The sequence below is a fragment of the Polyodon spathula genome, chromosome 22, assembly GCF_017654505.1.
Source record: "Polyodon spathula isolate WHYD16114869_AA chromosome 22, ASM1765450v1, whole genome shotgun sequence".
In the NCBI taxonomy this organism is placed as follows: Eukaryota; Metazoa; Chordata; class Actinopteri; order Acipenseriformes; family Polyodontidae; genus Polyodon; species Polyodon spathula.
In genome coordinates this window covers 27,510,086-27,522,705 of record NC_054555.1, presented here as the reverse complement: position 1 = coordinate 27,522,705, position 12,620 = coordinate 27,510,086, and the positions used below count along the sequence as shown (strand labels likewise).

The 12,620-nt window shown below is 42.9% G+C and overlaps 1 protein-coding gene across 1 annotated transcript; it reads left to right on the top strand.

The window, feature by feature from the left end:
• The first annotated feature begins 327 nt into the window (after nt 1-327).
• LOC121297127 (proline dehydrogenase 1, mitochondrial-like) lies at nt 328-10,895 on the top strand. Its single transcript, XM_041223191.1, has 14 exons — nt 328-781; nt 1,573-1,781; nt 4,448-4,482; nt 4,989-5,138; nt 5,412-5,476; nt 5,608-5,724; nt 6,018-6,097; nt 6,229-6,310; nt 6,684-6,776; nt 7,441-7,587; nt 7,854-8,029; nt 8,180-8,278; nt 8,441-8,529; nt 8,643-10,895. The coding sequence occupies exons 1-14, from the start codon at nt 434-436 to the stop codon at nt 8,831-8,833; spliced, it is 1,881 nt and encodes a 626-aa protein (XP_041079125.1). The 5' UTR covers nt 328-433; the 3' UTR covers nt 8,834-10,895.
• Nucleotides 10,896-12,620: the final 1,725 nt, after the last annotated feature.

Below are 12,620 nucleotides of genomic sequence, written 5' to 3'. Positions count from 1 at the left end.
ACAGCACGTCCAGCAAATGGTGTTCAAACGTGACAGCAATTATGGTAGACACAGCTCCTCCATGTAATATTCATTTTGAATGAGCTATTTGAGTGGCCTGTACACAGCAAGAATGGCAGCCAACGGAACCTCATATACAGTAAAAAAGAAAACAAAAAAAGTGTATGAGATGTACACTGTAGCCATTGCGGGTCAAGCGATGCTGTTTACCAGTGGTAATGATGCAGATTCACCCGCTCAGCCGTTTTACAAATCACGTGGTCTGCTCGTCGTGGGCGTTTCTAACCCACTGTTTTGAATATATGTGGGCGTGCCTTCTTGCTACATAGGTGTGACTAAGCTGTCCAAACCGGTTATTGTCGGCGCAAATCTAGCATCAGTCCACGTGGGTACTTCTTCGTTATAACTGTACAGGACAGCATCTTAAAACTTAATGTCTTACACTAAACTAGCTCCAGCCCTCAGAGCGGGTTCCGATATCTGCTTGACCCGAGCAGTAATCTCCTGCAGGCTCCGCTCCACGGTCGCGTCTCCCCGAACCGAACCGAGCTCTGAGAGTCAGGATCAGCCGGCTGATGCAACATGCTCGGTGCTGAAGAAGGCGGCAGCCCAGGTAGATCACATTTCCCAGACAGAAAATGCGTGGTCCAAGTCTGAGGTGTTTATCGACTTTGCAAATACCAAGGAAGCGTACAAGAGCAAAGAGACGCCGGAGCTATTGAGAAGTTTGCTGGTTTTTAGGCTGTGCTCTTTTGACTTCCTGGTTGAGAAGAACAAGGAGGTAAGTTTTCAAGCGACGTGTTTTTTTTTTTTTTTTTTTTTGGCAAGATAATTATATATTGAGTTTAGCCAGGTGGCTGACGGTTCCTTTAACAAACTGCCAAAATATTACATCATATATGTTTCGCAGCAATACTATTTATAAAGTTAGTGTAATTTAAATTATAAGCATGTTCGTTTAGGCTCTGCATTATTTCCACGAATCCTGAAGCCTACTCCTAATTATTGATGCCGCGTATCATCCTCAATTCCGGAGGTCCGAGTGACAGTCGCTGCCAGCATCTAGCTGCACGTCTAAAGTCGTGCAAACGCGTGACATGTTGCTCAGAAACCTAAATCCAAGGTTATTATATTGTCGTATACAGCATGTTGCAATCTCATCTAGCGCGAATTGAATATACAGCATTTTCTTGTTGCTTTCAATGCCTGCATCATGTGGATGAGGAGCCGGAGGGCAGACATGAAATTAAGAGGGGAAATGATGCAGAAACTGATATATTAAACAGTTTCACATATATATTTTGCCTTTTCCCCCAGCTGTTCAAAAAGGCTTCCAAGCTTTTTTGGCTGGTATTGGCTTAAAATATTTAATTGAAGCACCACATGGCAGCAGGGTTGAAATATTTAGCTGTACCACAACATTTTCCCCATGTAGCTCCAATGTTCAGCCTCAGGACTGGCTTTAATAGGTAATTCAGTGAACTCTTATGTATGTTTAAATTAGGACATAACACTGATGTCATCTTGCACTGGCCGTAGCTGAAGTAGAAGTTTCTGCTTCCTTTCTTTTAGCTGATAAACCTTAGCAAAAAGGTCATGGGGAAGAGGCTCTTTGAGCAGCTGATGAAGATGACCTTTTACGGGCAGTTTGTGGCCGGAGAGGACCAGGAAGCCATCAAGCCCCTGGTCAGGAAGAACCGTGCATTCGGGGTGGGCTCTGTGCTGGACTACGGTGTGGAGGAGGACCTGACGCAGGAGGAGGCTGAGAAGAAGGAGATGGAGTAAGAAAGAGCTTTTCTTCTGAGTTCTCTTCAGGGGCTGCACAAGAGTGGGTAACGAGGGGGGGGGGGGAATTAAGGTATCAAGAATGTAGTTAGATTGTGGACATTCCATTTCAGAAAGGTTCGTACAGCGTTGGCTTGTGCATGGGCATGCCTGCTTTGGAGCTGTGTTGGCTTTATCCCACTAGTTAATCATGTGAGCTGCCTTAAATGTGTGTAGCTCCCCGTAAACACAGTGGCATACTCTAGGCACACCACACATGAAAATGTAATTAACAGGCACTTTCTTCTTGTAAAAAAATTTGGATTAGTATCCCAAATAGTGGGAATACAGTAGCGCCCCAGCTTGTGAATGTTTACATTTAGAAAATCCGGTTTGAATGAAACTTGGTAAGGACATTCTTTTTAGATTAGATATTCGATTATCAGACTCTCTGGATATAGGTACTGTAGGCTGTGCGTTTTGACTCTGCTAACACATGCACGGTTTTACATTGCTAACATTCCCCTTTATCCTGCCGTAAATCCCAGCAATTAGTGCTTGGGCTTTTTATTAGTTAATGGATGATGCCTTCTGAAGTCTGAGTCAGCCGCAGGTACTGACGAGTCCCTTTGAGTATTTTAGATATTATGTAACGACCCCTTCAGTTTGTCCTTGTACAGTGAGTACAGATTTTTCCGTTTTGAGCAGGTTATTCACACAGCAGAGATATAAATGGGCGCTGTGCTACTGGCTGCCTGAGACCAAGCCTGCACTGTGATTGGCTGTCTGGGAGGGCAAGCCTCTGCAGTGTCCAGTTGCTCTGGCAAAGAACGCAGTCGCAAGCAGTACTGTGTGTGAAATAACCAGGGTGCCAATGAAAGTTACGCAAAGTGTTCGTGCTGGCTTGATAGATGCATTCCTTGGATCAGATCAACAAGGCTTGGCAAGCACTCTCTGAAAAAAGCTTTTTGAATAAAAGCTGTAAGAAGATTTGTTCATTGTGTTAACCTTCAATTAAAAACGTTATCAGAGGATTCTCTTGCAGAGTGGGTTTTATGTAGCATCTTTCGCTTGGATTGTGTGTGTCCTGATAGACACAGGTAGACACAAGTGCATTGAAAGAGGCTGCAGTGTCTGGGAGAGTGCCGTACTGTCCAACATGAAACTGGAGAGTTTCTATTCCTGCCTCCCAGTAACCTGACCAGCCTGCTTCACCCAATCCTGAATAGTGTATCAATGTGACCCAGACCTTTTTTATATGACACCACTGAGTTCACTCTGTTCTGTGTGATTACTGCGGGCCACCCAATCCTAGCTTGATGCTTCCTTCCGCTTGAGGGGTGTAGCAATCTGGGGGTCTTTAAGTACTGTTTGATGAAGCTCTGAAGAGGGACTGTTTTAGCACTTGTCCGTCTGTGTGTCACAAGATACAACATGCCAGCATGGATGGCCTGTGCTATTAGTAAATATAAATAAGGTTTTGCCAGGTAAGATTAACTGTGAAGGATCTCCTGTTATTTTTGTGTCATCTGTTAGTCTGAGCCCTTTACTTCAGGTATAAAACCGAAATCTTCCATGCATTATACATTTCCAACAGGCAGCCCGAATGACTAAGTGCATGGATGGAAATACGACTCTTATTGCATTGTATAGGTAACAAGCTCAGGTGTGTCTTGTTAGAATCCTAGTAAAACCAGGTCTGAGGCAGACTCCGTATCTTGAGAGATTGTTACTGGTTATGTGCAGATCAACACTCTTTCAGCAGAGACAAAGTGACCAGAGTCACGCTGTGTTCCACTGGCTTTGTAAAAGTACGGGTCAGCAAGATCAGTCAGGAACAGCTGATTGTTTTTAACCTACAGGGCTTTTGTTCCTTCTGTGCAACGGGAGCCTTATTTCCGTCCCTGTACTACACTATTGAAGTGTTCTTGTTTGCCCAATTCAAAGAGAGACATGTGTACAACATTGCTGGGTCTGGATTGCTCAGCAGGACACACTGAAGTTACTGGGTGCCAGCTGTCTCCTGATTGATCTGGTTTTCCCTGTATAAATATGGGACCTCTGTAGTGATAGCGTGATGTTTGCAGCCTGTGCCAGCACCTGAATCTGGTTGACAGATCACGGCAGGGCTCCAGACAGGACGATGGAAAGTCAGCTGCTGGGTGGAGATGCCTATCCCTGGTTCAAGCTGTAACTGGACTCCCCATCGTTTCTTAGATTGTATATTTTTTTTGCTTGAACTTTGCACTTGGGAGGCAGGAAGACATGCTTAATGTCACCAACAACTAGTTTCATCAGTGTGCACGCTTGCATCAAAGCAAGCGAGCATAGGTGGGCCGAATTGCCTTTTCTCGTTATAGAATTTCTTACGTTTGTTCTTTCAAATTTTAGCCATGTGTATTGTTTCATGTGCTTATAAAAGTTAAGATCATAGGACCAATATTTGAATATTTAAAAAAAAAAAAAAAAAAAAAAAAAAAAAAAAAAAAGATTATTAACTTTTTGGTAAAAAAAAAAGTTTATTTGATTGTGTGCAGTGCTTTACTCCTGATAGATTACTGATTTGTGATACAGTGCTTTTTATTCATCTGTTTCAACTGATTCACCTACAAATGATCGCTGTGCATAATCGCTGTTCAGCTTTGTTTTGAAGCTGATAGTTTTTTCTGTCCTGATCTTTCAGGTCGTGTGTCTCTGAGGCTGAAAAAGAAAACCATGGTGAGTCCTTACACTAGCATTGGTGCACATATGAAGTAATCTGGAGTTTTAAAATGATGGACCACTCCCTTTCTTTTTACTCCAACATGACGTCGTTCTGACATCCCTACCTCCTGTCTCCTTTACAATTTGACATGGACACACCGGGCGTGTTGCTTCTGGTCCTTTGCTTTCCACTGATGGCTCTAATTTCTTTTTACAGGGTATTGGCAGTTTCTGTTTTGTCTTTTTTTCAAGTCATTTCCACATTTTTAATCTATATTGCTGCTGTATTGAGATTTCTGTTTACAAATAACACATGCCAGCCTACCAGAGCATCAGAACAATGGACCTTTGTTGTGTCTGTGTGAAATGTGTGCAGTGAACGTCGCTCCTAATGAAAATGTTTGCTTGTTTGAGTTTGTGCCTTTCTTTCCATCAGCAAGGCGTGGAGAGACACCCTGTCTTGTTAATGCTGCTGCTGCTGCTGTCTCCTGGTCTTCCTGATGGTTTCGGTTTGTTTTCAGGGGTGGATCACAGAGAGAAGAAGTACAAGGCTTATCGGCGGTTTGGCGACCGGCGTGGGGGGGTTATAAGCGCCCGCACTTATTTCTACGCAGACGAGGCCAAGTGTGACCAACACATGGAGACCTTCCTCAAGTGCATCGAAGCCTCGGGTATGTATGGCACCATTCTTTGCCTTCCTTCTCCATGGACATTAGTCTACATTCCATAAGCCATCCTCACAATCGGCTTTGTTCTGGGAGAACTAGGCAACAAGACTGAATGATTATAAACCCACGTACATTTTCTGTTGTGGTCCTGGTTGACCTGAACTTTGAAAGGTTCTGCGTACTCGGCATAGCTTCTTAATGTCGCCTGAAAGACCTCTGTAGTTCAGCGTTGGCTTTGTTTTTCTGAAGGTACGTGATATGTTCTCGTTCCTCTAGGTGGAAGTTCAGAAGATGGCTTTTCTGCTATTAAGCTGACTGCTCTGGGGAGGCCGCAGTTCTTGGTAAGTTCCTCAGTGTGTGTGCTTGCTGATGCTGGTGGCTGCACATTTGGCTATTGCACTTGAAAAATGTTCCCAATTAACACTGCAGGACAGCACAGGGTAACCATGTGATTGCTCTTCTTTTTCTTCAGCTCCAGTTTTCTGAGGTGTTGGTGAAATGGAGACGGGTCTTTCACCTGTTGGCAGCAGACCAGGGGAAAGCAGGGCTTTCAGCTCTAGACATCAAGCTGGAGATGAAGCAGCTGCAGGTAGAGTTCTGCTGCTAATGACCTTCAATAGTTATTGGTGATTCTGATTAAATGCAATTAATCTTATCCTTCTGGCGAGTTAGCTTATCGCACAAGTTAGAAGGGAGCACTTTTTAGTCTTGCTTGTCTTTCCAGCAGCACATTATTTGAATTGAAGGAATGAATAAATGAAGATGAATTACTTGGGCTTTTAATCAGAGTTATGCTTGTGAATGGAGGCAACATAGCTAGATGTTTATATTTCCATTTTAGAGCCTTTTTTTAAAAACATTTTTTGCTTTCATTCCCTGTAGGAGAGTCTTGCAAAACTTGGGCTGGGAGCTAAAGATGAAACACAGAACTGGTTCACTGGAGAGGATCTGGGCATGTCTGGGTAAGGAATCTGGATATAGCTGTTTGTTTTGACATTAAAGAGCTGCAGATTTCAAGAGATCCATTATGCTCTCCTGTTGCTTCCTCTGGCACACTAAGCGCTTCTCTTTCTTTCCACTGCTTTGTCCCCAGCACTGTAGATCTGTTGGACTGGAACAGCCTGATTGACAGCAGGACCAAGATCTCCAACCTGCTGGTGGTCCCAAACCTGGAGGTGATGATGGACTTTGGTGTTCTCCTGTTTTGTTCTTTGTTGAAAACAACATGACGGACTCTGCTGGCAAATTAAGGAATTGCATTTGAAACTATTTAGACACACCACAGCATTTTGCTTAACCAGGATATAAGACCTAATCTATGTATTGTAAATTAATATGCCTCCTGTAGATGTCCATGTAGTAGTTTTATCAAGAAAGGCCTCTATGTCATGGTCTAAGCATGGTTTTAGTATCATATTCACAAATGCATACAAGTTTACAGATACTAATAGCTATATTGGATTAGTTTAGCAGTGTGCTTTTGCTAATGTGGTGTTTTGGTTGACCTGTACTCGGCTCTAGTGTTGACAGAGCTCTCACCCCCCTCAGACTGGTCAGCTGGAGCCCCTGCTCAACAAGTTCACTGACGAGGAGGAGATGCAGATGAAAAGGATGCTGCAGAGAATGGACGTCCTCGCTAAGGTGAGGTGATACTCTACAGTCTGTGATTACACGGGCCAAGGGCTGGAATGCAGGAACGGGCACCTTTACTTTTCTGTCATTGGACAAAGGTTGGAACAGTGAACTGTTTTTTGCGATCGAGAACTTGTTTCGTCTTAACTGTTTTATTGTACTGAAACAGTTAGTATTGATAATCATGTTATCTGCAAGAAGTGTTTTTGACAGTCCTCTAAAGCTAAAAAGGATCAGTATCACTGACGCCAAAATGTTTTGTTTCTCTGTTCCTGTAGACAACCAATTTGTCCATGAAGAGAAATTCCTTTTAATTCAGTCTTTTATTTCAAGGGGAATACAAAAGTGTGAGAGGAAGAACTACTGACCAGCGAGAGTCACAATTAATGGGAGTTCCAGAAATTGCATTATTGTCCATCTCCTATATTGGACCGTATTTCTACAAGAGCAATGACACGTGGTCCTTATTAGACAGCAGTCAACAATAAATTGAACACCATTTTCAGTATCTGCTTGGGAAAGGCCAGGGAGGATGGGTGTTCTAGGACTGAGGAGGGTGTTCAAGGACTTTTACATATATATAAAAAAAGATAACTAGCTAGCTAACTATAGCCAAATGAATATAGACAAGTAAAAGTGCTGAAACGTGTCCTGCTGCTCTTCGTTGCTCCAGAAAGCTTTACAGCACGGTGTGCGGCTGATGGTGGACGCAGAGCAGACCTATTTCCAGCCGGCCATCAGCAGACTGACCCTGGAGATGCAGCGGAAATTCAACACGGAGAAACCCACCATCTTCAACACCTACCAGTGCTACCTCAGGGTAAGAGCTCTGGAGAGAACCAGTACACAGCCCTTTGACCTGGCACTGGACAGTCCTTACATAGTCCAAACAGTTTCATACAGCGTGAGGTAGTTCAGGTGTAATGATCAGTGCCGACGGGTCTTGTGAGAACGTATTTAAAGAACAGTGAGCTAGATTTTGGGGAATTAAGTTCTTTCACACCAAACTCTGTAAAGACTTCTTGTGATCGAATATAAATGGGAATTAGGCGCGTTCTTTCAATGACCCGCTCCTCGCTCTCGCAGGAGGCCTATGATAATGTGTCGCTGGATGTGGAGCTTTCTCGCCGCGAGGGCTGGTACTTTGGTGCCAAGCTGGTACGAGGTGCCTACATGGACCAGGAGAGGAGCAGAGCGGCAGAGATTGGCTACGCAGATCCCATTAACCCAGACTACGAGGCGACCAACCAAATGTACCACAGGTAAGGCGGCGGTGGTGGTGACGGCAAATTGCACCGTGAAGAAAACACTTGGAGCTTATTCAAGAAGTACAGTATTTATTACGTCCCCACTGTGTCTACACCTGTAAACATCTCGCTGAGACCCGGTTCTTTCTTTGTTGTTTCCCTCAGGTGCTTGGATTATGTTCTCGAAGAGATCAAGCACCATAGGAAGGCCAATGTGATGGTGGCGTCGCACAATGAAAACACTGTCAAGTTCACTCTGCAGAGGTACTGCAGGCATACATTTTATATATATATAAAACTGTGCGTATCATGTACTATATAGCCAAGCAAATGAAGAAATGCAATATTCCATCATTCTATTCATGCTAATTACTGCACATGATACTAAAATCATTGATGCATGCATTTTATTTATTTATTGAACAGGATGAATGAATTGGGGATCCACCCGTCGGAAAACAAGGTCTACTTTGGCCAGCTGTTGGGAATGTGTGATCAGATCAGCTTCCCTCTAGGTAAGTGGATGAAATGTCTTGTCGTGGAGTCCTGGTCCTGGGGAACGAGGCTGTACTGTGTGAAAGTTGTGTGGATCGTACAGTTATTGCTGTATTCTTGTTCCCTGTAACAGGCCAGGCTGGGTATCCAGTGTACAAGTATGTGCCGTACGGCCCTGTGAACGAGGTCCTGCCCTACTTGTCCAGGCGAGCCCAGGAGAATCGAGGGATCATGAAGGGGTCCCAGCAGGAGAGGCAGCTGCTCTGGACTGAGCTCCAGCGCCGGCTGCTGAGCGGAGAGATCTTCTACAAGCCTGTCTACTGAGGAGAACACTGGGGGAGATAGCACTGCTGATCATTCCTTTCCTTGTAAACTTGCCAGCACTGAGTTTCCTCCAAGAGTCCCGGATAATTGTAATACTTTAAATAATTAAATCTATTTTAATTGACATTTGTTGATATTTGTGTAGGGATATGAATAGTTGTGTAGCCTGTCTTGTTGGGTATATTAATTACCACTGGCTGAACGTCCAGGATTTATGTACACTGGAAAGATGAAAAAATAATGAACTGCCTCGTTTGGAACAAAACCCTGAGTGGCGTTGCCCACAGTGCCCAGATTTAGGCCGGTGCAATAGGAACAGCGAAGGATTCAGACTTGATTTGAAGAGCTCTTGATACATTTTAAGGAAACCACTGAATCAGTTCGATCCTTCTCAGTTTTTAATGAAACTCATTTCCTGAACGCTTGCTCAGGGATTGGACAAGCTAACGTGGACTCTTACACAGGTATGCTTAGAAATCCCTGTGATATTATCACAGAACAGATGGTTGCTAAAAAAAAAAAAAAAAAAAAAAAAAAAAAAAAACAGAATTGAGAGGTGGCGCTAAATGCTTTTAAAGTGTCTGGGACAGACCAGTTAAGCAAACCTTTGCAGTCCATTAACTGAGAGTCTGCTGAATGCTCTTTCTCCTTGGTAACGTACACCCTCTTCTTTTTTGATGTCCACATTATCCGATATAAGTATATAAGATAAAGCCAGCATATTGGTTTTAGATAATGTGTGACTGCAAAGGATTGGTATTGATAAAGAGGGAAATTACATTGCAGTGTAACTTAGCTCAGAAACCCTGCAGTTTCACTGCTAATCCACAGAGCAGAGGACAAAGTAGGGATCAGTAAAACCAGTAAAGCTGTACTGGGAAATTAGTTTCTTTCGATCCCACACTCCAAACAGGGTGTTATTGGAACTGATATCAGGAAAGCCTATTTGGATTAATTGGTAGATATCCTGTGTGATCAGTTATTGACCGCCCCATTATAGTATTTAAATACATGTACCATTGCAGACAAGAGCCATACACAATGACCAGTGCTGCTTGGAGGAAACAAAATGCTGTCCTTTGTATTGCTTTTAAAAATGTGATGTGTTGTCTGTCTTTTTTTTTAAACAGAGATACAAAAGTATTTAAAATGAACAGTATAACATGCTTCATATTGCCCCTGTAGGCCAGGGCATGATGTTCAGTATGCTGTAGTGATCACTACTACCTGGGGAGAGAGTTAGAAGCCAGCTCTTCTGCTCCAGGTGCTATATAACCCTTTGGATTTCTTGGGTGTTGTAGAGCAGTAATATAGCTAACCTGGCTTGTTTAGAAGCTCTATTTGGTTTTAAACAGTGGGCTGTAGGACTTATAGTTCTGGGGATACTCTTGAATGTTATTGTCTTGTGGCACTGTTTGAGAAATAACTACAGAGGAGATGACAGTCTTCTGAGTGAATGAAAAGCAAAAGGTTCAGGTTGTTCCACCAGTGAGGAAGACTGTAGTCTCCAAGTACACTTTATGTGCCCAGCAGCTATGGCTGTTACATGGCAAGTGATTTGCTCTCTCCTTGTTTTTAGGATCCTGGTTGAAAATCGTCAAAGTGCTGATTTTGCTGTGAGTCTGACTCTGGCATACAGCTCGGTTGCAGGCTGCAGTTGCTACAGGTCCTTTGGGAAGCATGTTTATCCAAACTGTACTGTATTATCACAGGATAACCAGGATCCAAGTGGAAGTGATTGACAGAGAGAATCCACTTGTTGTGTAATGTGGGTGTGGCCACAGCTGCCAGCACTGTCTTGATGTGTCTTTTTAGTTCCTAGCCTTGCTTCAAATGTCTCCTTATGAGGATGATTTTACTGTTTATATATTTTTTATTTATATATTTCTTTCTGTAGTTTGGTGTTAACCTGCTGTGCTTAGTTCTGCTTCCATGTTGTGCAGACGCAAGCTGCTTTTGTAAATAATCAAACTGTGTTAATGGTGTTTGTTTTAAATAAAGGCCGACCTTGGCAACCAATATGCCAGAGAAAGCACTTTCCATTGGCAAAACAAGGCCATCAGATCGCGTGTGTTCAGTCTGATGTATCATTTAAACCGGAGTGGCATCTTCTAAATTGGTTATATTTAAGAATTAAGTGTGAAGCAGCAGTTTTCTGTTTACTGTTCATCTTGAGCGGCAATTCATTAATTAGCCAGCCTTTTAGTCGTGCGTCTACACAGTTCCTGTTCTGCTGTTAATCAAATAAGTAATATGTTTTGGAAAGCCAGTTACAAGAGCAGTTCTCTCTCCATGACAAGTCAATTCCTAACCCCTCGTTTAACTCTCAAAGGTGGGGTTGGTGCCAAATTGGACGGTGATCAGTTTCTGGGCAAGGAGCAGATTGTAAATGCAAATCGCTTGTTTTAAAAGGGAATTTTAGTGGTGAAGATTTGATGGGGTGAATTCTCCTGTTTAGAAGTAGTAAGGATGTTTAAATGCCAAGAGATGTATTTTGGTCAGAGCATGGTAAATGAAAGTGGGAGTGTTTGAAGCTTCCTCACAGAGTTTTAAGTCAGCCTGTCAGTCAGTTTGCAAGGTGATATACTGTTCTTGTGAAAGGAAGCCCTCCACTTCCAACTCTAGTACAGACTGACTGACTGAATTTACCATTGTACTGTACCTTGTGATTGTATTAAGCAGTATTGAGCACACCATTCTTACCTTGGTATTATAGACATCAAGGGAAAGGAAGCTGTCCGCTGCTAACCTGCCTGTAGCAATAACGTCTGTTAATCCTGACCATCTTGAGTGGAAAACTAACTGCATATTGAGCTTTTAAATTAAAATTAAAAAAATGAGTAACTTCCATTGACTGTGGTTATACTGTATTACACTGTGCGAGGGATAAAGGATCTACTCTTCACCGAGTTTGTAAAGGATACTGTCTTCACCTTTCCCAGTGTGGCTAGTAGGCAAACAGCATTACACTGTACAGACACCTTGTTTTCCTGTTCTCTTGATGAATCGGGCACCTTTATATAAATTTACATCGAGTACAGCTGCCATTGGATTAAGTGATAATGGAACAGCTGACACAGGAAGCAGTGGCAGTGATCATAATAGTGGACAGGAACAAGGCCAGATGTTTTTTGGGCATATCAGCACAGTTAAAGTAAGTCATGTTTAGTGGTGTTCCTTTACCTCTTTATGATGGTTTTAATCAACCCGAGGGCTTCCAATTGCAATTCCTCAATATCGGGATGTACTTTTTTGGATCTGTCTGTTCAGGTGTTTTCCCGAGAGTTCAGGCTGATCTGGTCTACATTGCGTAGGGTTATATTAGAGTGGTACTGTATGTAAAGAAATATATACAAGTAAGACAGATGGCAAGGGGACATTCAAGGTGCTCAATGCACCAGAAGGATTCACTTTCCCCAAAGGTTAAGAAAAACTGCTTGCTCTGCACTTTTGGTAAAATGTCAAGTTGTTCTTTTACCTCGATCAGCTCCTTTCTAGAGGCCTCAGCATCGCGACAGCCAATGCAAACAATGCAGGGTTTCTTAGCAGGGCTGTGAGTCTGTCTGTCTGTCTATCTATTGATCGCAGCAAAACGGTCATTAGTTAGAAGGATGGTGACAGAGGCGCACACAGTACACAGATTTATTAATAATTAATTGTCTATCCCTTCTTGTGTGCCTGCTTTTCAGTGGGAGCTGATGAGACTATTAAAACCCTTTTCAAAATCAGTTGCTACAGTGACACATAATCTTGCTTTAATGCTGAGGCATTACAATCACAATCTGTT

What these genes read in the sequence shown, in the direction of transcription:
- LOC121297127 (XM_041223191.1), top strand. Translation starts at nt 434, where the DNA reads ATGTCTTACACTAAACTAGCTCCAGCCCTCAGAGCGGGTTCCGATATC. An exon ending in GGCTGAAAAAGAAAACCATG is followed by an intron (nt 4,483 to 4,988) that starts GTGAGTCCTTAC and finishes GTTTGTTTTCAG; the next exon opens with GGGTGGATCACAGAGAGAAG. An exon ending in CAAGTGCATCGAAGCCTCGG is followed by an intron (nt 5,139 to 5,411) that starts GTATGTATGGCA and finishes TCGTTCCTCTAG; the next exon opens with GTGGAAGTTCAGAAGATGGC.